We start from the raw sequence: 25,259 nt of genomic DNA on the forward strand, positions 1-25,259 counted from the left end.
CTTTTCACTCCGCCGTCGAGATCCAGGGAGCGATGCTAGGCAGACACGAGGAGGAATTGTCTGCTGCTCAACATGCCGTTGAGACCCTGGCCGTCCAAGTCTCCGACCTCACAAGACGGGTTCACCAACTCCACCTCGATCCACCGCCCACTTCCAGGGTTTCCGAGTCTCCGGAGCCCAGGATCAACAACCCGCCGTGTTACTCTGGGGAGCCCACTGAGTGCCGCTCATTCCTCACTCAGTGTGATGTGGTGTTCTCTCTCCAGCCCAACACTTACTCCAGGAGCGCAGCCCGCATCGCCTACGTCATTTCTCTCCTTGCCGGACGGGCGCGTGAGTGGGGCACGGCAGTCTGGGAGGCGAGGGCTGAGTGTATTAACCAGTATCAAGACTTTAAGGAGGAGATGATACGGGTTTTTGACCGTTCTGTTTTTGGCGAGGAGGCTTCCAGGGCCCTGTCTTCCCTATGTCAGGGGAATAGATCCATAACGGATTATTCTATTGAGTTTCGCACTCTCGCTGCCTCTAGTGACTGGAACGAGCCGGCTTTGCTCGCTCGTTTTCTGGAGGGTCTCCACGTCGAGGTTAAGGATGAGATCCTCTCCCGGGAGGTTCCTTCCAGTCTGGACTCCTTAATAGCTCTCGCTATTCGCATAGAGCGACGGTTTGATCTTCGTCGCCGAGCTCGTGGAAAGGAGCTCACGTTCTCCGTTGCTCCCCTCTCCACATCACTGCCACCTGCCGCATCACTGCCACCCTCCCCCGCCGGCTCGGATGCTGAGCCTATGCAGCTGGGGGTATTCGCATCTCGGCCAAGGAGAGGGAACGGAGAATCACCAATCGCCTCTGTCTCTACTGCGGCTCCGCTGGTCATTTTGTCACCTCATGTCCAGTAAAGGGCCAGAGCTCATCAGTAAGAGGAGGGCTACTGGTGAGCGCAACTACTCAGGCCTCTCCTTCTGGATCACGCACTACCTTTCCGGTCCATCTCCGCTGGCCCGGTTCATCTGCTTCCTGCAGTGCCTTGATAGACTCTGGGGCGGAGGGCTGTTTTATGGACGAGACCTGGGCTCGGGAACATGACATTCCTCTCAGACAGTTAGGGGAGCCCAGGGCCTTGTTCGCTTTAGATGGTAGTTCTCTCCCCAAGATTCAGCGTGAGACGCTGCCTTTAACCCTCACTGTCTCTGGTAATCATAGCGAAACCATTTCTTTTTTAATTTTTCGTTCACCTTTTACACCTGTTGTTTTGGGTCATCCCTGGCTAGTGCGCCATAACCCTTCTATTAATTGGTCTAGTAATACTATCCTATCCTGGAATGTTTCTTGTCATGTAACCTGTTTAATGTCTGCTATCCCTCCTGTTTCCTCTGTCTCTTCTTCACAGGAGGAGCCTGGCGATTTGACAGGGGTGCCGGAGGAGTATCACGATCTGCGCACGGTGTTCAGTCGTTCCAAGGCCACTTCTCTCCCTCCACACCGGTCGTATGACTGTAGTATTGATCTCCTTCCGGGAACTACTCCCCCGGGGTAGATTATACTCTCTGTCGGCTCCCGAACGTAAGGCTCTCGAGGATTATTTGTCGGTTTCGCTCGACGCCGGTACCATAGTCTCCTCCTCCTCCCCCGCCGGCGCGGGGTTTTTTTTGTTCAGAAGAAGGACGGGTCCCTGCGCCCATGCGTGGATTATCGAGGGCTGAATGACATAACAGTTAAGAATCGTTATCCGCTTCCTCTTATGTCTTCAGCCTTCGAGATCCTGCAGGGAGCCAGGTTTTTCACCAAATTGGACCTTCGTAACGCCTACCATCTCGTGCGCATCAGGGAGGGGGACGAGTGGAAGACGGCGTTTAACACTCCGTTAGGGCACTTTGAATACCGGGTTCTTCCTTTCGGCCTCGTTAACGCTCCAGCTGTCTTTCAGGCACTAGTTAACGACGTCCTGAGAGACATGCTGAACATTTTTGTTTTCGTTTACATGGATGATATCCTGATTTTTTCACCGTCTCTCTCGATTCATGTTCAGCACGTGCGACGCGTCCTCCAGCGCCTTTTGGAGAACTGTCTTTATGTGAAGGCTGAGAAGTGCACTTTTCATGCCGCCTCTGTCCCTTTCTCGGTTCCGTTATTTCCGCTGAGGGCATTAAGATGGATCCCGCTAAGGTCCAGGCTGTCATTGATTGGCCCGTTCCTAAGTCACGCGTCGAGCTGCAGCGCTTTCTGGGCTTCGCTAATTTCTACCGTCGTTTCATCCGTAATTTCGGTCAGGTGGCAGCTCCTCTCACAGCCCTTACTTCTGTTAAGACGTGCTTTAAGTGGTCCGTTTCCGCCCAGGGAGCTTTTGATCTTCTTAAGAATCGTTTTACATCCGCACCTATTCTTGTTACACCTGACATCTCTAGACAGTTTGTTGTTGAGGTTGACGCGTCAGAGGTGGGCGTGGGAGCCATTCTTTCTCAGCGCTCTCTCTCTGACGGCAAGGTCCATCCTTGCGCGTTTTTCTCTCATCGCTTATCGCCGTCAGAACGTAACTATGATGTTGGTAATCGCGAACTGCTCGCCATCCGCTTAGCCCTAGGCGAATGGCGACAGTGGTTGGGGGGCGACCGTTCCTTTTGTCGTTTGGACTGACCATAGGAACCTTGAGTACATCCGTTCAGCCAAACGACTTAATGCGCGTCAGGCTCGTTGGGCTCTGTTTTTCGCTCGTTTCGAGTTTGTTATTTCTTATCGTCCGGGCTCAAAAAACACCAAACCTGATGCTTTATCTCGTCTCTTCAGTTCTTCTGAGGTCTCCACCGACCCCGATGGGATTCTCCCTGAGGGGCGTGTTGTCGGGTTGACTGTCTGGGGAATTGAGAGGCAGGTAAAGCAAGCACTCGCTCACACTCCGTCGCCGCGAGCTTGCCCTAGGAACCTTCTGTTCGTTCCCGTTCCTACTCGTCCGGCCGTTCTTCAGTGGGCCCACTCTGCCAAGTTAGCCGGCCACCCCGGCCTTCGGGGTACGCTCGCTTCCATTCGCCAGCGTTTCTGGTGGCCCACTCGGGAACGTGACGCGCGTCGATTTGTCGCCGCTTGTTCGGTCTGCGCGCAGACTAAATCTGGGAACTCTCCTCCTGCCGGCCGTCTCAGACCGCTTCCCATTCCCTCTCGACCGTGGTCTCACATCGCTTTAGATTTTATCACCGGACTGCCTTCATCAGCGGGGAAGACAGTTATTCTTACGGTTGTCGATAGATTCTCTAAGGCGGCTCATTTCATTCCTCTCGATAAGCTCCCTTCTGCTAAGGAGACGGCTCAGATCATTATCGAGAATGTTTTCCGAATTCATGGCCTTCCGTCTGACGTCGTTTCCGACAGAGGCCCGCAGTTCACGTCTCAATTTTGGAGGGAGTTTTGCCGTTTGATTGGGGCTTCCGTCAGTCTCTCGTCCGGCTTTCATCCCCAGTCTAACGGTCAAGCCGAACGGGCCAATCAGACTGTTGGTCGCATTTTACGCAGTCTTTCTTTTCGTAACCCTGCGTCTTGGTCAGAACAGCTCCCCTGGGCAGAGTACGCCCACAACTCGCTACCCTCGTCTGCTACCGGTCTATCCCCTTTTCAGTGTAGCCTCGGGTACCAGCCTCCGCTGTTCTCATCTCAGCTCGCCGAGTCCTGCGTCCCCTCCGCTCAGGCTTTTGTCCAGCGTTGCGAGCGCACCTGGAAGGGGGTCAGGTCGGCACTTTGCCGTAATAGGGCGCAGACTGTGAGGGCCGCTAATAAGCGTAGGACCAAGAGTCCTAGATATTGTTGCGGTCAGAGAGTATGGCTCTCCACTCAGAACCTTCCCCTTAAGACAGCTTCTCGCAAGTTGGCCCCGCGGTTCATTGGTCCGTTCCGTATTTCCCAGGTCATTAATCCTGTCGCAGTGCGACTTCTTCTCCGCGCTATCTTCGTCGCGTTCACCCGGTCTTCCATGTCTCCTGTGTTAAGCCCGTTCTTCGCGCCCCCGCTCGTCCCCCCCCCATCCTTGTCGAGGGCGCACCCATCTACAGGGTTCGTAAGATTTTGGACATGCGCCCTCGGGGCCGTGGTCATCAGTACCTAGTGGATTGGGAGGGGTACGGTCCTGAGGAGAGGAGTTGGGTTCCCTCTCGGGACGTGCTGGACCGTTCGCTGATCGATGATTTCCTCCGTTGCCGCCAGGTTTCCTCCTCGAGTGCGCCAGGAGGCGCTCGGTGAGTGGGGGGTACTGTCATGTCTTGTTATGTCTGTTCCTGTCCTTTCTCTTCATTCTCTCTCTCTGCTGGTCTTTTTAGGTTACCTTCTCTGTCTCTCATCCCTCAGCTGTTCTACATTTCTCCTAACTAGCTCATTCTCTCTTTCCCCACCTGTTCTCTCTTCCCCCTCTGATTAGGTCTCTATTTCTTTCTCTGTTCCTGCTACTTTCAGTGTCTGATTCTTGTTTGTGTTTTTTGATGCCAGAAGCAAGCTGTCGTCTCGTTTGCTTCCACCTTGTCCTGTCCTGTCGGAGTCTGCATGGCAGGTGCAACCTGCATTATACTACGTTCTTTTGTTCCATTGACTACGTTGGAAGAGGATTTATGCCATTCCTGTTTTTATTAAAGAACTCTGTTTTCTGTTAAAACCGCGTTTGGGTCTTCACTCAAGTTCATAACAAGGCCACTATAAGGTCTACCTGTGTCGATTCTAAGCTTCCTGGACCAACCGGAAGTGGTTCAAATCGCCCTAAAAGTGTATACCCATACACTGCCTGCAATTTGATGGACATAGTGCATTGAACCCTGTTTAAATCAGTCAGTTTTCATGGTAAAGACTTAAAACTCAGGATTCTCTAATGGAATACCCCAATGAGGATGTATGTTGAGTTACAGCTTCCTGTGCCAACCGGAAGTGCCATAATTGGTGTCTCATGGGCTGTTTGGAGGGGTTAAAAAATTCAGATCTTTCCAAAACTTCATATATATGATTAGGCAACCCCCATGAACTGTAAATCAGTCATTTTTCCCATAAAAATTCAAAGGAAAACTAAATCACACAGATACACAAAATGGATGGAGGGACGTATCATTGGGGTGCGTAGAGACTGACAGTGCCTCCAATAGTTAGCTTTGAATGATATCAAATTGACTGATGGACGGTGACTTGCAGGTGACTCTTGTCCATTAGCAATATGTTTAAGCGGTGAGGTACCATCACCAAAAGCGACATTCTGAAATCAACTCAAACGAGCGATGGAGAGGTACCAGAATAACTGCCCAGCCATCCCGAGTTCATCGGTTCAGTCAATTTGGCATTCCTGCATGATTTTTATAGCATGACAAATTGGTAATGGTGACTGCCCAGTTAACCATATGGCAAATGCACAGTGACTTTGCAAAAGTGAGACAACATTTGCAATATGTTTTAACAGTGAGGTACCATCACCAAAAGCGACATTCTGAAATCAACCCAAACGAGCGATGGAGAGGTACCAGAATCACTGCCCAGCCATCCCGAGTTCATCGGGCCAGTCAATTTGGCATTCCTGCATGATTTTTATGGCATGACAAATTGGTGATGGTGAATGCCCAGTTAACCATATGGCAAATGCACAGTGACTTTGCAAAAGTGAGAAAACATAAACAAATGGACATGATGAAATCAACACCACGAGTGATTGAAAGGAACAACAATCACTGCCCGGCCATCCCGAGTTCATCAGGCCAGTCAATTTTGCATTTCTGAAGGATTTTTGAGCATGTCAAATTTCTTATGACATTTGGCCCCCACAAAACATATGCCTTATGCACAAGCAAAAAAAACAAAAACATTATGATAATAAAATATGACTGAAGTATGTTGATACAGTTCTTATACGTGTGTAACTGACACAAAATTCGAAAAAATTTCGAAAAACGGTCCAGAAAGCACTTTTTTAGGGGTGTGTGAAGTTTTTTATGAAATTTAATAATTTTTGACTTTTGACTTCTGACTTCCTATGAAATCATATTGCAGATGGACAAAACATATGCAATAATGCGCAAGTAAAAAAATTAAAAAAATTATGATAATAAAATTGGACAAAAGTATTTTCATACAGTTCTTATACATGTGTAATTGACAAAAAAAGCGAAAGAATTTCGAAAAACGGTCCAGAAAGCACTTTTTTAAGGGGTGATACGTTTTTTTCAAAAAATCCATTTTTTCAAAATTTGGCTTTTGGATGTTGACTTGGAGTCCAATATCAATATGAAAAACCATGGTGGAGCGCAATCGCCACCTGTTGGATTTTTGAAGTGTTACAACTGGCAATAGCCATATGGCATTTGAAGTAAACTTTGCATGAATCAACGCCGCTTTGGGTGGTATTGGCCAATGTGTACATGGTTTGTCCTATGCCAATAATTTGCCATTCATTTTTGTCCACTACGGGGGTGAATTCCCTTACATCAACTCAGTGCCTCTTTGCTTGACATCATGGGAAAATCAAAATAAATCAGCCAAGACCTCAGAAAGAAACTGTAGACCTCCACAAGTCTGGTTCATCCTTGGCAGCAATTTCCAAACCCCTGAAGGTACCACGTTCATCTGTACAAACAATAGTACGCAAGTGTAAACACCATGGGACCACACAGCCGTCATGCTGCTCAGGAAGGAGACATGTTCTGTCTCCTGGAGATTAACGTACTTTGGTGCGAAATGTGATGGCCACTCCAATACCAGAACAACCTCAATGGACCTTGTGAAGATGCTGGAGGAAAGAGGTACAAAAGTATCTATATTCACAGTAAAACGAGTCCTATATCGACATAACCTGAAAGGCCGCTCTGCAAGGAAGAAGCCACTGCTCCAAAACCGCAACAAAACAGCCAGACTACGGTATGCAACTGCACATGGGTACAAAGATTGTACTTTTTGGAGTAATGTCCTCTAGTCTGATAAAACAAAAATAGAACTGTTTGGCCATAATGACCATCGTTATGTTTGGAGGAAAAAGGGGGAGGCTTGCAAGCCGAAGAACACCATCCCAACCATGAAGCACAGGGGTGGCAGCATAATGCTGTGGGGGTGCTTTGCTGCAGGAGGGACTTGTGCACTTCACAAAATAGATGCTATCATGAGGGAGGAAAATTATGTGGATATACTGAAGCAACATCTCAAGACATCAGTCAGGAAGTTAAACCTTGGTCGCAAATGAGTCTTCCAAATGGACAATGACTCCAAGCATACTTCCAACATTGCGGCAAATGGGCCAAAATTCACCCAACTTATTGTGGGAAGCTTGTGGAAGGCTTCACATTCTTTAAAAAAAGTGGTGGTCTTAACTGACCTAAGACAGAGCATTTTTTACGAGGATTAAATGTCAGGAACTGTGAAAAACTGAGTTTAAATATATTTGGCTAAGTTGTTTGTAAACTTCCGACTTCAACTGTGCAACAGTTTGGGTCTAGAGTGTCACCCCCTTTGAAGAGGGGAAGACCACAGTAGCTTTCCAGTCTTTTGGGATCTGGGACGATATGAAAGAGAGGTTGAACAGACTGGTAATTGGGGTTGCAACAATGGCGGTGGATAATTTTAGAAAGAGAGGGTCCAGATTGTCTAGCCCGGTTGATTTATAAGGGTCCAGGCTTTGCAGCTCTTTCAAGAACATCTGCTATCTGGATTTGGGTGAAGGAGAAGCTGGGGAGGATTGGGCAAGTAGCTGTGGGGGGTGCGGAGCTTTTGGCCGGGGTTGGGGTAGCCAGGAGGAAAGCATTTGCAAACCGTCGAGAAATGCTTATTGAAATTCTCGATTATGGTGGATTTATCGGTGGTGACAGTGTTTCCTAGCCTCAGAGCAGTGGGCGGCTGGGAGGAGGTGCTCGTGTTCTCCATGGACTTTACAGTGTCCCAATACTTTTTTGGAATTAGAGCTGCAGGATGCATATTTCTGTTTGAAAAAGCAAGCCTTTGCTTTCCCAACTGACTGCGTGTATTGGTTCCTGACTTCCCTGAAAAGTTGCATATCGCTGGGACTATTCGATTCAGGCCACAGAATGTTTTTTTTGTGACAATAGATGTCATCATTCACCAGAACAGAGAGACTGAATGTCTAATGTCAACACCGTGCTAAGGTTTTGACCAGAGCCCTGTATAGAGAATAAGTTGTCATTTGGGACACACTCCTCATCAGGCAGAGAGACCCTCCGTAACAGTTCTCATCAGGCAGAGAGAGGCCCTCCGTAACGGTCCTCATCAGGCAGAGAGAGGCCCTCCGTAACAGTCCTCATCAGGCAGAGAGAGGCCCTCCGTAACGGTCCTCATCAGGCAGAGAGAGGCCCTCCGTAACAGTCCTCATCAGGCAGAGAGAGGCCCTCCGTAACAGTCCTCATCAGGCAGAGAGAGGCCCTCCGTAACAGCCCTCATCAGGCAGAGAGACCCTCCGTAATGGTCCTCATCAGGCAGAGAGAGGCCCTACGTAACAGTCCTCATCAGGCAGAGAGAGGCCCTACGTAACAGTCCTCATCAGGCAGAGAGAGACCCTCCGTAACGGTCCTCATCAGGCAGAGAGGCCCTCCGTAACGGTCCTCATCAGGCAGAGAGAGACCCTCCGTAACAGTCCTCATCAGGCAGAGAGAGACCCTCCGTAACAGTCCTCATCAGGCAGAGAGAGGCCCTCCATAACAGTCCTCATCAGGCAGAGAGAGGCCCTCCGTAACGGTCCTCATCAGGCAGAGAGAGACCCTCCGTAACGGTTCTCATCAGGCAGAGAGAGGGCCTCCGTAACGGTCCTCATCAGGCAGAGAGAGACCCTCCGTGACAGTCCTCATCAGGCAGAGAGAGGCCCTCCGTAACAGTCCTCATCAGGCAGAGAGAGGCCCTCCGTAACAGTCCTCATCAGGCAGAGAGACCCTCCGTAACGGTCCTCATCAGGCAGAGAGACCCTCCGTAACGGTCCTCATCAGGCAGAGAGAGACCCTCTGTAACGGTCCTCATCAGGCAGAGAGGCCCTCCGTAACGGTCCTCAGCAGGCAGAGAGAGACCCTCCGTAACAGTCCTCATCAGGCAGAGAGAGACCCTCCGTAACAGTCCTCATCAGGCAGAGAGAGACCCTCCGTAACAGTCCTCATCAGGCAGAGAGAGACCCTCTGTAACGGTCCTCATCAGGCAGAGAGAGACCCTCTGTAACGGTCCTCATCAGGCAGAGAGAGGCCCTCCGTAACAGTCCTCATCAGGCAGAGAGAGACCCTCTGTAACGGTCCTCATCAGGCAGAGAGAGACCCTCCGTAACAGTCCTCATCAGGCAGAGAGAGACCCTCTGTAACGGTCCTCATCAGGCAGAGAGGCCCTCCGTAACAGTCCTCATCAGGCAGAGAGAGGCCCTCCGTAACGGTCCTCATCAGGCAGAGAGAGACCCTCCATAACAGTCCTCATCAGGCAGAGAGACCCTCCGTAACAGTCCTCATCAGGCAGAGAGACCCTCCATAACGGTCCTCATCAGTCAGAGAGAGGCCCTCCGTAACGGTCCTCATCAGGCAGAGAGAGGCCCTCCGTAACAGTCCTCATCAGGCAGAGAGAGACCCTCCGTAACAGTCCTCATCAGGCAGAGAGACCCTCCATAACAGTCCTCATCAGGCAGAGAGAGGCCCTCCGTAACGGTCCTCATCAGGCAGAGAGAGGCCCTCCGTAACGGTCCTCATCAGGCAGAGAGAGGCCCTCCGTAACAGTCCTCATCAGGCAGAGAGAGGCCCTCCGTAACGGTCCTCATCAGGCAGAGAGAGACCCTCCGTAACAGTCCTCATCAGGCAGAGAGACCCTCCGTAACGGTCCTCATCAGGCAGAGAGACCCTCCGTAACAGTCCTCATCAGGCAGAGAGAGGCCCTCCGTAACAGTCCTCATCAGGCAGAGAGGCCCTCCGTAACAGTCCTCATCAGGCAGAGAGACCCTCCATAACAGTCCTCATCAGGCAGAGAGAGGCCCTCCGTAACGGTCCTCATCAGGCAGAGAGACCCTCCGTAACGGTCCTCATCAGGCAGAGAGACCCTCCGTAACAGTCCTCATCAGGCAGAGAGAGCCTCCGTAACAGTCCTCATCAGGCAGAGAGACCCTCCGTAACGGTCCTCATCAGGCAGAGAGACCCTCCGTAACGGTCCTCATTCCTTCGGATCCGTCTCTAACGAGTTCCTCTATGATGTGGTTTCATTCAGAGTTTGATCTTAATCAACTAATCACAATAGACAGACTTCATTCACTCAGAACTTCTAATTTATCAAATCACATTTTATTTGTCTCATGCGCCGAATACATCAGTGAAATGCTTACTTACAAGCCCCTAACCAACAATGGAGTTTACATTTTAAAAAATAACTAAGAATAACAAATAAAATTAACAAATAATTAAAGAGAACGGTGTAAGGTATCTGTTTGACCAATAGAAATGATCCCGAGGACTTCCAACACCACATGTACAGAGTACAGCCGTACAGTTACCGTAGAAACAAGCTCAACTTATTTTAAGAAAGGCCATCTCAAAAAAAATAATCTTATCTGTGCCCTTCTCACTTCATTCTTAGCCAGCAGCACATATTCTGACTCCATTTTGCCCAAAACATCTCCCTCTGAAAGGTCCGGCGTGGTGATGAGGTCGTGATGAGGATGGGCTGAGTCCACATGGAGCTGTGTAGAAAACGTAAACAACATCGTTTGATTACATTTCCAGTCCTAGACATGTAATCACGTGTTCCTAGACTGGCTGAGCGTACTGATGTTCTGTTTAGGCAGTTACACAGCATATCCAATCAAATCTGAGGAGGGAAAAATAAACATCCAATCGAATGAGAGAACAGGGAAAGGTAATGCTCTCCTAGTGGCATGTCTGACAGGATCACATCTTCATCCCTCTCTATTATCCATCTTCATTTCATCATCTGTTCTTTCCCCTCTCAATCCCCGTCTCTCCTCTCATTCTCACTCCCTGTCTCTCCTCTCAATCCCCGTCTCCCCTCTCATTCTCACTCCCTGTCTCTCCTCTCACTCCACGTCTCCCCTCTCATTCTCACTCCCCGTCTCTCCTCTCACTCCCCGTCTCCCTTCTCACTCCCCGTCTCCCCTCTCACTCCCCGTCTCTCCTCTCACTCCCTGTCTCTCCTCTCATTCTCACTCCCTGTCTCACCTCTCACTCCCCGTCTCCCCTCTCATTCTCACTCCCTGTCTCACCTCTCACTCCCTGTCTCCCCTATCACTCCCTGTCTCTCCTCTCACTCCCTGTCTCTCCTCTCAATCCCCGTCTCCCCTCTCATTCTCACTCCCTGTCTCTCCTCTCACTCCACGTCTCCCCTCTCATTCTCACTCCCTGTCTCTCCTCTCACTCCCCGTCTCCCCTCTCACTCCCTGTCTCTCCTCTCACTCCCTGTCTCCCCTCTCATTCTCACTCCCTGTCTCACCTCTCACTCCCTGTCTCCCCTATCACTCCGTCTCTCCTCTCACTCCCTGTCTCTCCTCTCACTCCCCGTCTCCCCTCTCATTCTCACTCCCTGTCTCTCCTCTCACTCCCCGTCTCTCCTCTCATTCTCACTCCCTGTCTCTCCTCTCACTCCCTGTCTCTCCTCTCATTCTCACTCCCTGTCTCACCTCTCACTCCCCGTCTCCCCTCTCATTCTCACTCCCTGTCTCACCTCTCACTCCCTGTCTCCCCTATCACTCCCTGTCTCTCCTCTCACTCCCTGTCTCTCCTCTCAATCCCCGTCTCCCCTCTCATTCTCACTCCCTGTCTCTCCTCTCACTCCCCGTCTCCCCTCTCACTCCCTGTCTCTCCTCTCACTCCCTGTCTCCCCTCTCATTCTCACTCCCTGTCTCACCTCTCACTCCCTGTCTCCCCTATCACTCCGTCTCTCCTCTCACTCCCTGTCTCTCCTCTCACTCCCCGTCTCCCCTCTCATTCTCACTCCCTGTCTCTCCTCTCACTCCCCGTCTCCCCTCTCACTCCCTGTCTCTCCTCTCACTCCCCGTCTCTCCTCTCATTCTCACTCCCTGTCTCTCCTCTCACTCACCGTCTCCCCTCTCATTCTCACTCCCCGTCTCTCCTCTCACTCCCTGTCTCTCCTCTCACTCCCCGTCTCTCCTCTCACTCCCTGTCTCTCCTCTCACTCCCCGTCTCCCCTCTCAATCCCCGTCTCTCCTCTCACTCCCTGTCTCTCCTCTCACTCCCCGTCTCCCCTCTCACTCCCCGTCTCCCCTCTCACTCCCCGTCTCCCCTCTCACTCCCCGTCACCCCTCTTACTCCCCATCTCCCCTCTCACTACCCGTCTCCTCTCTCACTACCTGTCTCCCCTCTCAATCCCCGTCTCCCCTATGAATTGACCATCTCTTCATCTTGATGTTTCCCACTTCCTCGCCTTCCTCTCTCCTCCTCTCTCCTTCTCTCCTCCCGCCTCCTCTCCCCTCCTCTGTCCTCCTCTGTCCTCCTCCTCCCTCTTCCTCCCTCTTCCTCCTTCCTCTTCCCTCCTCCCCTCTCCTCCTCTGTCGTCCTCCCTCCTCCGCTCTCCTCCTCCCTCCTCCTCTCCCCTGCTCTCTCCTCCTCTCTCATCCTCCTCTGTCCTCCTCCCTCCTCTTCTCTCCTCCTCCCTGCTCTCCCCTCCTCCTCCCTCCTCTCCCCTCCTCCTCCCTCCTCTCCCCTCCTCTGTCCTCCTCCCTCCTCTCTCCTCCTCTCCCCTCCTCTCTCATCCTCCTCTCCCCTCCTCTCTCATCCTCCTCTCCCCTCCTCTCCCCTCCTCTCTCATCCTCCTCTCCCCTCCTCTTCTCTCCAGAGACTGCCCTGTGAGGAGCTTTATATGCCACCTATCATTCTGAAGATCATCGACAACAGACAGTTTGGTAGGAAACCGGTGGTGGGACAGTGTACAATCAGGAACCTAGAGGACTATCGCTGTACCCCTGAGGAAGAGGGGGAGGAGGAAGAGGACGAGCTTGGTAAGAGAGGGATAGAGAGAGGAGGGAGGGAGGGGGCTGGAGGAAGAAGAGATGAAAGGGCATACGTTGAGTTACTGGCTGTAAAGAAAATATGGTGTTTGTTGATAAAGGAAGGTAAATAAACACAACATTAACTGTCCTGGAAACGTCACGTGGACCGTTATGAACCTTCTGCTGTGTGTGTTCTTCAGAGGAGGTTGTCCAGACGCCTCGTGACGATGTTCTGATCGACATCGATGACAAGGAACCCCTCATCACCTCACAGGTAGGCTCTGTCACCTATCAACCAGCCAATCAAACAACAAGTTAACCAACATATTGATCAACCAACCAACCAACTGATCAATCAATCAGTGAATTCAACTTCATGAGCATTTCACACAAGGTAAACAAAAAAGAAAAAAACAAACTGGAGAAGATGACAGTGGGCATTGATCTTTCTCCAGCATGAACCTTTGACCTGTGTGAGTGTTGATTGGTAGAGAAAGATCAGACAATTAACACAGAGTATGGACATTATACTCCAATAATGTAAAGAAAATTGAAAATGTTAATTTAAGTTCAATGCAAAAATCACATTGCACTGTGAGCTATATAGAACCTACTCCCATGCCCCGCCCCCTGACCTCGAGCCTGACCCTGAGCTCAGTCATCTCCATGACCCTGGTCCTATATCTCCATGACCCTGGTCCTATATCTCCATGACCCTGGTCCTATATCTCCATGACCCTGGTCCTATATCTCCATGACCCTGAGCTCAGTCATCTCCATGACCCTGGTCCTATATCTCCATGACCCTGGTCCTATATCTCCATGACCCTGGTCCTATATCTCCATGACCCTGGTCCTATATCTCCATGACACTGTTCCTATATCTCCATGACCCTGGTCCTATATCTCCATAACCCTGATCCTATATCTCCATGACCCTGGTCCTATATCTCCATAACCCTTGTCCTATATCTCCATGACCCTGGTCCTATATCTCCATGACCCTGGTCCTATATCTCCATGACCCTGGTCCTATATCTCCATGACCCTGGTCCTATATCTCCATGACCCTGGTCCTATATCTCCATGACCCTGGTCCTATATCTCCATGACCCTGGTCCTATATCTCCATGACCTTGGTCCTATATCTCCATGACCCTGGTCCTATATCTCCATGACCCTGGTCCTATATCTCCATGATCCTGGTCCTATATCTCCATAACCCTGGTCCTATATCTCCATAACCCTGGTTCTATATCTCCATGACCCTGGTCCTATATCTCCATGACCCTGGTCCTATATCTCCATAACCCTGGTCCTATATCTCCATAACCCTGTTCCTATATCTCCATAACCCTGGTCCTATATCTCCATGACCATGGTCCTATATCTCCATGACCCTGGTCCTATATCTCCATGACCCTGGTCCTATATCTCCATGACCCTGGTCCTATATCTCCATGACCCTGGTCCTATATCTCCATGACCCTGGTCCTATATCTCCATGACCCTGGTCCTATATCTCCATGACCCTGGTCCTATATCTCCATGACCCTGGTCCTATATCTCCATGATCCTGGTCCTATATCTCCATGACCCTGGTTCTATATCTCCATGACCCTGGTCCTATATCTCCATGACCCTGGTCCTATATCTCCATGACCCTGGTCCTATATCTCCATGACCCTACAGGGTTGGGTACAGGGTTGGGTACAGGGTTGGATATAGGGTTGGATAGAGGTTTGGGTACAGGGCTGGGTGCATGGTTGGAAAGAGGGTTGGAAAGAGGGTTGGGTACTTGGCTGGGTACAGGGCTGGGTACAGGGCTGGGTACAGGGCTGGGTACAGGGCTGGGTACAGGGTTGGGTACAGGGTTGGGTACAGGGCTGGGTACAGGGCTGGGTACAGGGCTGGGTACAGGGCTGGATACAGGGCTTGATAGAGGGCTGGGTACAGGGCTGGGTACAGGGCTGGGTACAGGGCTGGATAGAGGGCTGGGTACAGGGCTGGGTACAAGGCTGGGTACAGGGCTGGGTTACAGGGCTGGGTTACAGGGCTGGGTACAGGGCTGGGTACAGGGCTGGGTTACAGGGTTGGGTACAGGGCTGGGTACAGGGCTGGGTACAGGGCTGGGTTACAGGGCTGGATAGAGGGCTGGGTACAGGGTTGGGTACAGGGTTGGGTACAGGGCTGGGTACAGGGCTGGGTACAGGGCTGGGTACAGGGCTGGATACAGGGCTTGATAGAGGGCTGGGTACAGGGCTGGGTACAGGGCTGGGTACAGGGCTGGATAGAGGGCTGGGTACAGGGCTGGGTACAAGGCTGGGTACAGGGCTGGGTTACAGGGCTGGGTTACAGGGCTGGGTACAGGGCTGGGTACAGGGCTGGGTTACAGGGTTGGGTACAGGGCTGGGTACAGGGCTGGGTACAGGGCTGGGTTACAGGGCTGGATAGAGGGCTGGGTACAGGGCTGGGTTACAGGGCTGGGTTACAGGGCTGGATACAGTGCTCTTCTGGTAGATAGACCCTCCTCTGGTATATAGACCCTCTGGTATATAGACCCTCCTCTGGTAGATAGACCCTCCTCTGGTAGATAGACCCTCCTCTGGTATATAGACCCTCCTCTGGTAGATAGACCCTCCTCTGGTATATAGACCCTCCTCTGGTATATAGACCCTCCTCTGGTAGATAGACCCTCCTCTGGTAGATAGACCCTCTGGTATATAGACCCTCTGGTAGATACATATTCTGGTATATAGACCCTCCTCTGGTATATAGACCCTCTGGTATATAGACCCTCCTCTGGTATATAGACCCTCTGGAATATAGACCCTCCTCTGGTAGATAGACCCTCCTCTGGTAGATAGACCCTCCTCTGGTATATAGACCCTCCTCTGGTAGATAGACCCTCCTCTGGTATATAGACCCTCCTCTGGTATATAGACCCTCCTCTGGTAGATAGACCCTCCTCTGGTAGATAGACCCTCTGGTATATAGACCCTCTGGTAGATACATATTCTGGTATATAGACCCTCCTCTGGTATATAGACCCTCCTCTGGTAGATAGACCCTTCTCTGGTAGATAGACCCTTCTCTGGTAGATAGACCCTTCTCTGGTAGATAGACCCTCTGGTAGATAGACCCTCCTCTGGTATATAGACCCTCTGGTAGACAGACCCTCTGGTATATAGACCCTCTGGTAGACAGACCCTCTGGTATATAGACCCTCTGGTAGACAGACCCTCTGGTATATAGACCCTCTGGTAGATAGACCCTCTGGTAGATAGACCCTTTGGTAGATAGACCCTCCTCTGGTATATAGACCCTCTGGTAGATTGATCCTCTGGTATATAGACCCTCTGGTATACAGACCCTCCTCTTGTATATAGACCCTCCTCTGGTAGATAGACCCTCCACTGGTATAAAGACCCTCCTCTGGTATTTACACCCTCTGGTATATAGACCCTCTGGTAGATAGACCCTCTGTTAGATAGACCCTCTGGTAGATAGACCCTCTGGTAGATAGACCCTCCTCTGGTAGATAGACCCTCCTCTGGTATATAGACCCTCTGGTATATAGACCCTCTGGTAGATAGACCCTCTGGTATATAGACCCTCCTCTGGTATATAGACCCTCTGGTAGACAGACCCTCTGGTAGATAGACCCTCTGGTATATAGACCCTCCTCTGGTATATAGACCCTCTGGTAGATAGACCCTCCTCTGGTATATAGACCCTCTGGTAGATAGACCCTCCTCTGTTATATAGACCCTCTGGTAGATAGACCCTCTGGTATATAGACCCTCTGGTATATAGACCCTCTGGTAGATACATCTTCTGGTATATAGACCCTCCTCTGGTATATAGACCCTCCTCTGGTATATAGACCCTCTGGTAGATAAACCCTCCACTGGTATAAAGACCCTCCTCTGGTATTTAGACCCTCTGGTATTTAGACCCTCTGGTATATAGACCCTATGGTATATAGACCCTCTGGTAGATACATCTTCTGGTATATAGACCCTCCTCTGGTATATAGACCCTCCTCTGGTATATAGACCCTCTGGTAGATAGACCCTCCAATGGTATAAAGACCCTCCTCTGGTATTTAGACCCTCTGGTATATAGACCCTCTGGTAGATAAACCCTCCACTGGTATAAAGACCCTCCTCTGGTATTTAGACCCTCTGGTATTTAGACCCTCTGGTATATAGACCCTCTGGTATATAGACCCTCTGGTAGATACATCTTCTGGTATATAGACCCTCCTCTGTTAGATAGACCCTCCTCTGGTAGATAGAACCTCTGGTAGATAGACCCTCCTCTTTTAGATAGACCCTCTGGTAGATAGACCCTCCTCTGGTATATAGACCCTCCTCTGGTAGATAGACCCTCCTCTGGTATATAGACCCTCTGGTAGATAGACCCTCCTCTGGTAGATAGACCCTCTGGTAGATACATCTTCTGGTATATAGACCCTCCTCTGGTAGATAGACCCTCCTCTGGTATATAGACCCTCTGGCATATAGACACTCCTCTGGCATATAGACACTCCTCTGGTAGATAGACCCTCTTCTGGTATATAGACCCTCCTCTGGTATATAGACCCTCCTCTGGTATATAGACCCTCCTCTGGTATATAGACCCTCCTCTGGTATATAGACCCTCTGGTACATAGACCTTCCTCTGGTATATAGACCCTCCTCTGGTATATAGACCCTCCTCTGGTAGATTGACACTCCGGTAGATAGACCCTCCTCTGGTAGACAGACCCTCCTCTGGTAGACAGACCCTCCTCTGGTAGACAGACCCTCCTCGGGTATATAGACCCTCCTCTGGTATATAGACCCTCCTCTGGTATATAAACCCTCTTCTGGTAGATAGACCCTCCTCTGGTAGATTGACCCTCTGGTAGATAGACCCTCCTCTGGTATATAGACCCTCCTCTGGTAGATAGACCCTCCTCTGGTATATAGACCCTCCTCTGGTAGATAGACCCTCTGGTAGATAGACCCTCTGGTAGATAGACCCTCCTCTAGTATATAGACCCTCTGGTAGATAGACCCTCTGGTAGATAGACCCTCCTCTGGTAGACAGACCCTCCTCTGGTATATAGACCCTCCTCTTTTAGATAGAACCTCCTCTGGTAGATAGACCCTCCTCTGGTAGATAGTAGATAGACCCTCCTCTGGTATATAGACCCTCTGGTAGATAGACCCTCCTCTGGTAGATAGACCCTCCTCTGGTAGATAGACCCTCCTCTGGTAGATAGACCCTCCTCTGTTAGATACATCCTCTGGAATATAGACCTTCTGGTAGATAGACCCTCTGGTAGATAGACCCTCCACTGGTAGACAGACCCTCTGGTAGATTGACCCTCCTCTGGTAGATAGACCCTCCTCTGGTAGACTGACCCTCTGGTATATAGACCCTCTGGTATATAGACCCTCCTCTGGTATATAGACCCTCTGGTATATAGACCCTCCTCTGGTAGATAAACCCTCCTCTGGTATATAGACCCTCCTCTGGTAGATTGACACTCCGGTAGATAGACCCTCCTCTGGTAGACAGACCCTCCTCTGGTAGATAGACCCTCCTCTGGTAGACAGACCCTCCTCTGGTAGATAGACCCTCCTCTGGTAGATAGACCCTCCTCTGGTATATAAACCCTCTTCTGGTAGATAGACCCTCCTCTGGTAGATTGACCCTCTGGTAGATAGACCCTCCTCGGGTATATAGACCCTCCTCTGGTATATAGACCCTCCTCTGGTATATAAACCCTCTTCTGGTAGATAGACCCTCCTCTGGTAGATTAACCCTCTGGTAGATAGACCCTCCTCTGGTATATAGACCCTCCTCTGGTAGATAGACCCTCCTCTGGTATATAGACCCTCCTCTGGTAGATAGACCCTCTGGTAGATTGACCCTCTGGTAGATAGACCCTCCTCTGGTATATAGACCCTCTGGTAGATAGACCCTCTGGTAGATAGACCCTCCTCTGGTAGACAGACACTCCTCTGGTATATAGACCCTCCTCTTTTAGATAGACCCTCCTCTGGTAGATAGACCCTCCTCTGGTAGATAGACCCTCCTCTGGTATATAGACCCTCTGGTAGATAGACCCTCCTCTGGTAGATAGACCCTCCTCTGGTAGATAGACCGTCCTCTGGTAGATACATCCTCTGCAATATAGACCCTCTGGTAGATAGACCCTCTGGTAGATAGACCCTCCACTGGTAGACAGACCCTCTGGTAGATTGACCCTCCTCTGGTAGATAGACCATCCTCTGGTAGACTGACCCTCTGGTATATAGACCCTCTAGTATATAGACCCTCCTCTGGTATATAGACCCTCTGGTATATAGACCCTCCTCTGGTAGATAAACCCTCTTCTGGTAGATAGACCCTCCTCTGGTATATAGACCCTCTGGTATATAGACCCTCCTCTGGTAGATAAACCCTCTTCTGGTAGATAGACCCTCCTCTGGTAGATAGACCCTCTGGTAGATAGACCCTCCACTGGTAGACAGACCATCTGGTAGATAGACCCTCTGGTAGATAGACCCTCTGGTAGATTGACCCTCCTCTGGTAGATAGACCCTCCTCTGGTATATAGACCCTCCTCTGGTATATAGACCCTCTGGTAGATGGACCCTCCACTGGTAGATAAACCCTCTTCTGGTAGATAGACCCTCCTCTGGTAGATAGACCCTCCTCTGGTAGACAGACCCTCCTCTGGTATATAGACCCTCCTCTTTTAGATAGACCCTCCTCTGGTAGATAGACCCTCCTCTGGTAGATAGACCCTCCTCTGGTATATAGACCCTCTGGTAGATAGACCCTCCTCTGGTAGATAGACCCTCCTCTGGTAGATAGACCCTCCTCTGGTAGATACATCCTCTGGAATATAGACCCTCTGGTAGATAGACCCTCTGGTAGATAGACCCTCCACTGGTAGACAGACCATCTGGTAGATAGACCCTCCTCTGGTAGATGGACCCTCCACTGGTAGATAAACCCTCTTCTGGTAGATAGACCCTCCTCTGGTAGATAGACCCTCCTCTGGTAGACAGACCCTCCTCTGGTTTTTAGACCCTCCTCTTTTAGATAGACCCTCCTCTGGTAGATTGACCCTCCTCTGGTAGATAGACCCTCCTCTGGTAGACTGACTCTCTGGTAGATAGACCCTCTGGTATATAGACCCTCCTCTGGTATATAGACCCTCCTCTGGTATATAGACCCTCCTCTGGTATATAGACCCTCTGGTATATAGACCCTCCTCTGGTAGATAAACCCTCTTCTGGTAGACAGACCCTCCTCTGGTATATAGACCCTCTGGTATATAGACCCTCCTCTGGTAGATAAACCCTCTTCTGGTAGATAGACCCTCCTCTGGTAGATAGACCCTCTGGTAGATAGACCCTCCACTGGTAGACAGACCATCTGGTAGATAGACCCTCTGGTAGATAGACTCTCTGGTAGATTGACCCTCCTCTGGTAGATAGACCCTCCTCTGGTATATAGACCCTCTGGTAGATGGACCCTCCACTGGTAGATAAACCCTCTTCTGGTAGATAGACCCTCCTCTGGTATATAGCCCCTCTGGTAGATGGACCCTCCACTGGTAGACAGACCCTCTGGTAGATGGACCCTCCACTGGTAGACAGACCCTCTGGTAGATAGACCCTCTGGTATATAGACCCTCCTCTGGTATATAGACCCTCTGGATATAGACCCTCCTCTGGTAGATAAACCTTCTTCTGGTATATAGACCCTCCTCTGGTATATAGACCCTCTGGTAGATGGACCCTCCACTGGTAGACAGACCCTCTGGTAGATAGACCCTCTGGTATATAGACCCACCTCTGGTATATAGACCCTCTGGTATATAGACCCTCCTCTGGTATATAGACCCTCTGGTATATAGACCCTCCTCTGGTAGACCAACCCTCTTCTGGTAGATAGACCCTCCTCTGGTATATAGACCCTCTGGTATATAGACCCTCCTCTGGTAGATAAACCCTCTTCTGGTAGATAGACCCTCCTCTGGTAGATAGACCCTCCTCTGGTAGATAGACCCTCCACTAGTAGACAGACCCTCTGTTAGATAGACCCTCTGGTATATAGACCCTCCTCTGGTAGATAGACCCTCTGGTATATAGACCCTCTTCTGGTAGATAGACCCTCCTCTGGTATATAGACCCTCCTCTGGTAGATTGAGCCTCTTGCATATAGACACTCCTCTGGTATATAGACCCTCTGGTATATAGACCCTCCTCTGGTATATAGACCCTCCTCTGGTATATAGACCCTCTGGTAGATAGACCCTCCTCTGGTAGATAGACCCTCCTCTGGTATATAGACCCTCCTCTGGTATATAGACCCTCTGGTAGATATTCCCTCCTCTGGTAGATAGACCCTCCTCTGGTATATAGACCCTCCTCTGGTAGATATACCCTCCTCTGGTATATAGACCCTCCTCTGGTAGATATACCCTCCTCTGGTATATAGACCCTCCTCTGGTAGATAGACCCTCCTCTGGTATATAGACCCTCCTCTGGTAGATATACCCTCCTCTGGTATATAGACCCTCCTCTGGTAGATATACCCTCCTCTGGTATATAGACCCTCCTCTGGTAGATAGACCCTCCTCTGGTATATAGACCCTCCTCTGGTAGATATACCCTCCTCTGGTATATAGACCCTCCTCTGGTATATAGACCCTCCTCTGGTAGATAGACCCTCCTCTGGTATATAGACCCTCCTCTGGTATATAGACCCTCCTCTGGTAGATTGACCCTCCGGTAGATAGACCCTCCTCTGGTAGATTGACCCTCCGGTAGATAGACCCTCCTCTGGTAGATTGACCCTCTGGCATATAGACACTCCTCTGGCATATAGACACTCCTCTGGTAGATAGACCCTCCTCTGGTATATAGACCCTCCTCCGGTATATAGACCCTCCTCTGGTATATAGACCCTCTGGTATATAGACCCTCTGGTAGATAGACCCTCCTCTGGTAGATAGACCCTCCACTGGTAGACAGACCATCTGGTAGATAGACCCTCTGGTAGATAGACTCTCTGGTAGATTGACCCTCCTCTGGTAGATAGACCCTCCTCTGGTATATAGACCCTCTGGTAGATGGACCCTCCACTGGTAGATAAACCCTCTTCTGGTAGATAGACCCTCCTCTGGTATATAGCCCCTCTGGTAGATGGACCCTCCACTGGTAGACAGACCCTCTGGTAGATGGACCCTCCACTGGTAGACAGACCCTCTGGTAGATAGACCCTCTGGTATATAGACCCTCCTCTGGTATATAGACCCTCTGGATATAGACCCTCCTCTGGTAGATAAACCTTCTTCTGGTATATAGACCCTCCTCTGGTATATAGACCCTCTGGTAGATGGACCCTCCACTGGTAGACAGACCCTCTGGTAGATAGACCCTCTGGTATATAGACCCACCTCTGGTATATAGACCCTCTGGTATATAGACCCTCCTCTGGTATATAGACCCTCTGGTATATAGACCCTCCTCTGGTAGACCAACCCTCTTCTGGTAGATAGACCCTCCTCTGGTATATAGACCCTCTGGTATATAGACCCTCCTCTGGTAGATAAACCCTCTTCTGGTAGATAGACCCTCCTCTGGTAGATAGACCCTCCTCTGGTAGATAGACCCTCCACTAGTAGACAGACCCTCTGTTAGATAGACCCTCTGGTATATAGACCCTCCTCTGGTAGATAGACCCTCTGGTATATAGACCCTCTTCTGGTAGATAGACCCTCCTCTGGTATATAGACCCTCCTCTGGTAGATTGAGCCTCTTGCATATAGACACTCCTCTGGTATATAGACCCTCTGGTATATAGACCCTCCTCTGGTATATAGACCCTCCTCTGGTATATAGACCCTCTGGTAGATAGACCCTCCTCTGGTAGATAGACCCTCCTCTGGTATATAGACCCTCCTCTGGTATATAGACCCTCTGGTAGATATTCCCTCCTCTGGTAGATAGACCCTCCTCTGGTATATAGACCCTCCTCTGGTAGATATACCCTCCTCTGGTATATAGACCCTCCTCTGGTAGATATACCCTCCTCTGGTATATAGACCCTCCTCTGGTAGATAGACCCTCCTCTGGTATATAGACCCTCCTCTGGTAGATATACCCTCCTCTGGTATATAGACCCTCCTCTGGTAGATATACCCTCCTCTGGTATATAGACCCTCCTCTGGTAGATAGACCCTCCTCTGGTATATAGACCCTCCTCTGGTAGATATACCCTCCTCTGGTATATAGACCCTCCTCTGGTATATAGACCCTCCTCTGGTAGATAGACCCTCCTCTGGTATATAGACCCTCCTCTGGTATATAGACCCTCCTCTGGTAGATTGACCCTCCGGTAGATAGACCCTCCTCTGGTAGATTGACCCTCCGGTAGATAGACCCTCCTCTGGTAGATTGACCCTCTGGCATATAGACACTCCTCTGGCATATAGACACTCCTCTGGTAGATAGACCCTCCTCTGGTATATAGACCCTCCTCCGGTATATAGACCCTCCTCTGGTATATAGACCCTCTGGTATATAGACCCTCTGGTAGATAGACCCTCCTCTGGTAGATAGACCCTCCTCTGGTATACAGACCCTCCTCTGGTAGATAGACCCTCCTCTGGTAGATAGACCCTCCTCTGGTATATAGACCCTCCTCTGGTAGATAGACCCTCCTCTGGTAGATAGACCCTCTGGTAGATAGACCCTCCTCTGGTATATAGACCCTCTGGTATATATGCCCTCCACTGGTAGATAGACCCTCTGGTATATAGACCCTCCAATGGTAGATAGACCCTCCTCTGGTAGATAGACCCTCCTCTGGTATATAGACCCTCCTCTGGTAGATACATCCTCTGGTAGATAGACCCTCCTCTGGTAGATAGACCCTCCTCTGGTAGATAGACCCTCCTCTGGTATATAGACCCTCCTCTGGTATATAGACCCTCTGGCATATAGACACTCCTCTGGTAGATAGACCCTACTCTGGTATATAGACCCTCCTCTGGTATATAGACCCTCCTCTGGTATATAGACCCTCTGGTACATAGACCCTCCTCTGGCAGATAGACCCTCCTCTGGTAGATAGACCCTCCTCTGGTAGATAGACCCTCCTCTGGTAGATAGACCCTCCTCTGGTATATAGACCCTCCTCTGGTAGATAGACCCTCTGGTATATAGACCCTCCTCTGGTAGATAGACCCTCTGGTAGATAGACCCTCCTCTGGTATATAGACCCTCTGGTATATAGACCCTCCTCTGGTAGATACATCCTCTGGTAGATAGACCCTCCTCTGGTAGATAGACCCTCCTCTGGTAGATAGACCCTCCTCTGGTATATAGACCCTCTGGCATATAGACACTCCTCTGGTATATAGACACTCCTCTGGTAGATAGACCCTCCTCTGGTATATAGACCCTCCTCTGGTATATAGACCCTCCTCTGGTATATAGACCCTCCTCTGGTATATAGACCCTCTGGTACATAGACCCTCCTCTGGTAGATAGACCCTCCTCTGGTAGATAGACCCTCCTCTGGTAGATAGACCCTCCTCTGGTACATAGACCCTCCTCTGGTACATAGACCCTCCTCTGGTAGATAGACCCTCTGGTAGATAGACCCTCCTCTGGTAGATAGACCCTCCTCTGGTAGATAGACCCTCCTCTGTTAGATAGACCCTCCTCTGGTAGATAGACCCTCCTCTGGTAGATAGACCCTCTGGTAGATACATCCTCTGGTATATAGGCCCTCCTCTGGTAGATAGACCCTCTTCTGGTATATAGACCCTCCCCTGGTAGATAGACCCTCTGGTATATAGACCCTCCTCTGGTATATAGACCCTCCTCTGGTAGATTGACCCTCCTCTTGTAGATAGACCCTCTGCTATATAGACCCTCTGGTATACAGACCCTCGTCTGGTATATAGATCCTCTGGTAGAGACACCTCTGGTATATAGGCCCTCCCCTGGTAGATAGACCCTCTGGTATATAGACCCTCCTCTGGTAGATAGACCCTCCTCTGGTAGATAGACCCTCCTCTGGTAGATAGACCCTCTGGTATATAGATCCTCTGGTAGAGACACCTCTGGTGTATAGACACTGGTAGATAGACCCTCCTCTGGTAGATAGACCCTCCTCTGGTAGATAGACCCTCTGGTATATAGACCCTCTGGTATTTCACCCTTGACTTAGTGGCCAGACAGCTGGGGTATTCTCGTGGCAAGAAACTGAGTTTGGCCTGGAAGTGAACATGGAGTCTTGTTCTCTGAAAATC

At 50.2% G+C, this 25,259-nt stretch overlaps 1 protein-coding gene across 1 annotated transcript in view; it reads left to right on the forward strand.

Moving 5' to 3' along the window:
- Positions 1–25,259, forward strand: part of dysf (dysferlin, limb girdle muscular dystrophy 2B (autosomal recessive)) — a 272,132-nt gene that overhangs the window by 168,438 nt on the left and 78,435 nt on the right. The window contains 2 exon segments of the mRNA XM_064931015.1: positions 12,769–12,931; positions 13,123–13,196. Coding sequence (XP_064787087.1) covers positions 12,769–12,931; positions 13,123–13,196 — 237 coding nt within the window.

The sequence above is a fragment of the Oncorhynchus masou genome, chromosome 23 (assembly GCF_036934945.1).
Source record: "Oncorhynchus masou masou isolate Uvic2021 chromosome 23, UVic_Omas_1.1, whole genome shotgun sequence".
Lineage (NCBI taxonomy): Eukaryota > Metazoa > Chordata > Actinopteri > Salmoniformes > Salmonidae > Oncorhynchus > Oncorhynchus masou.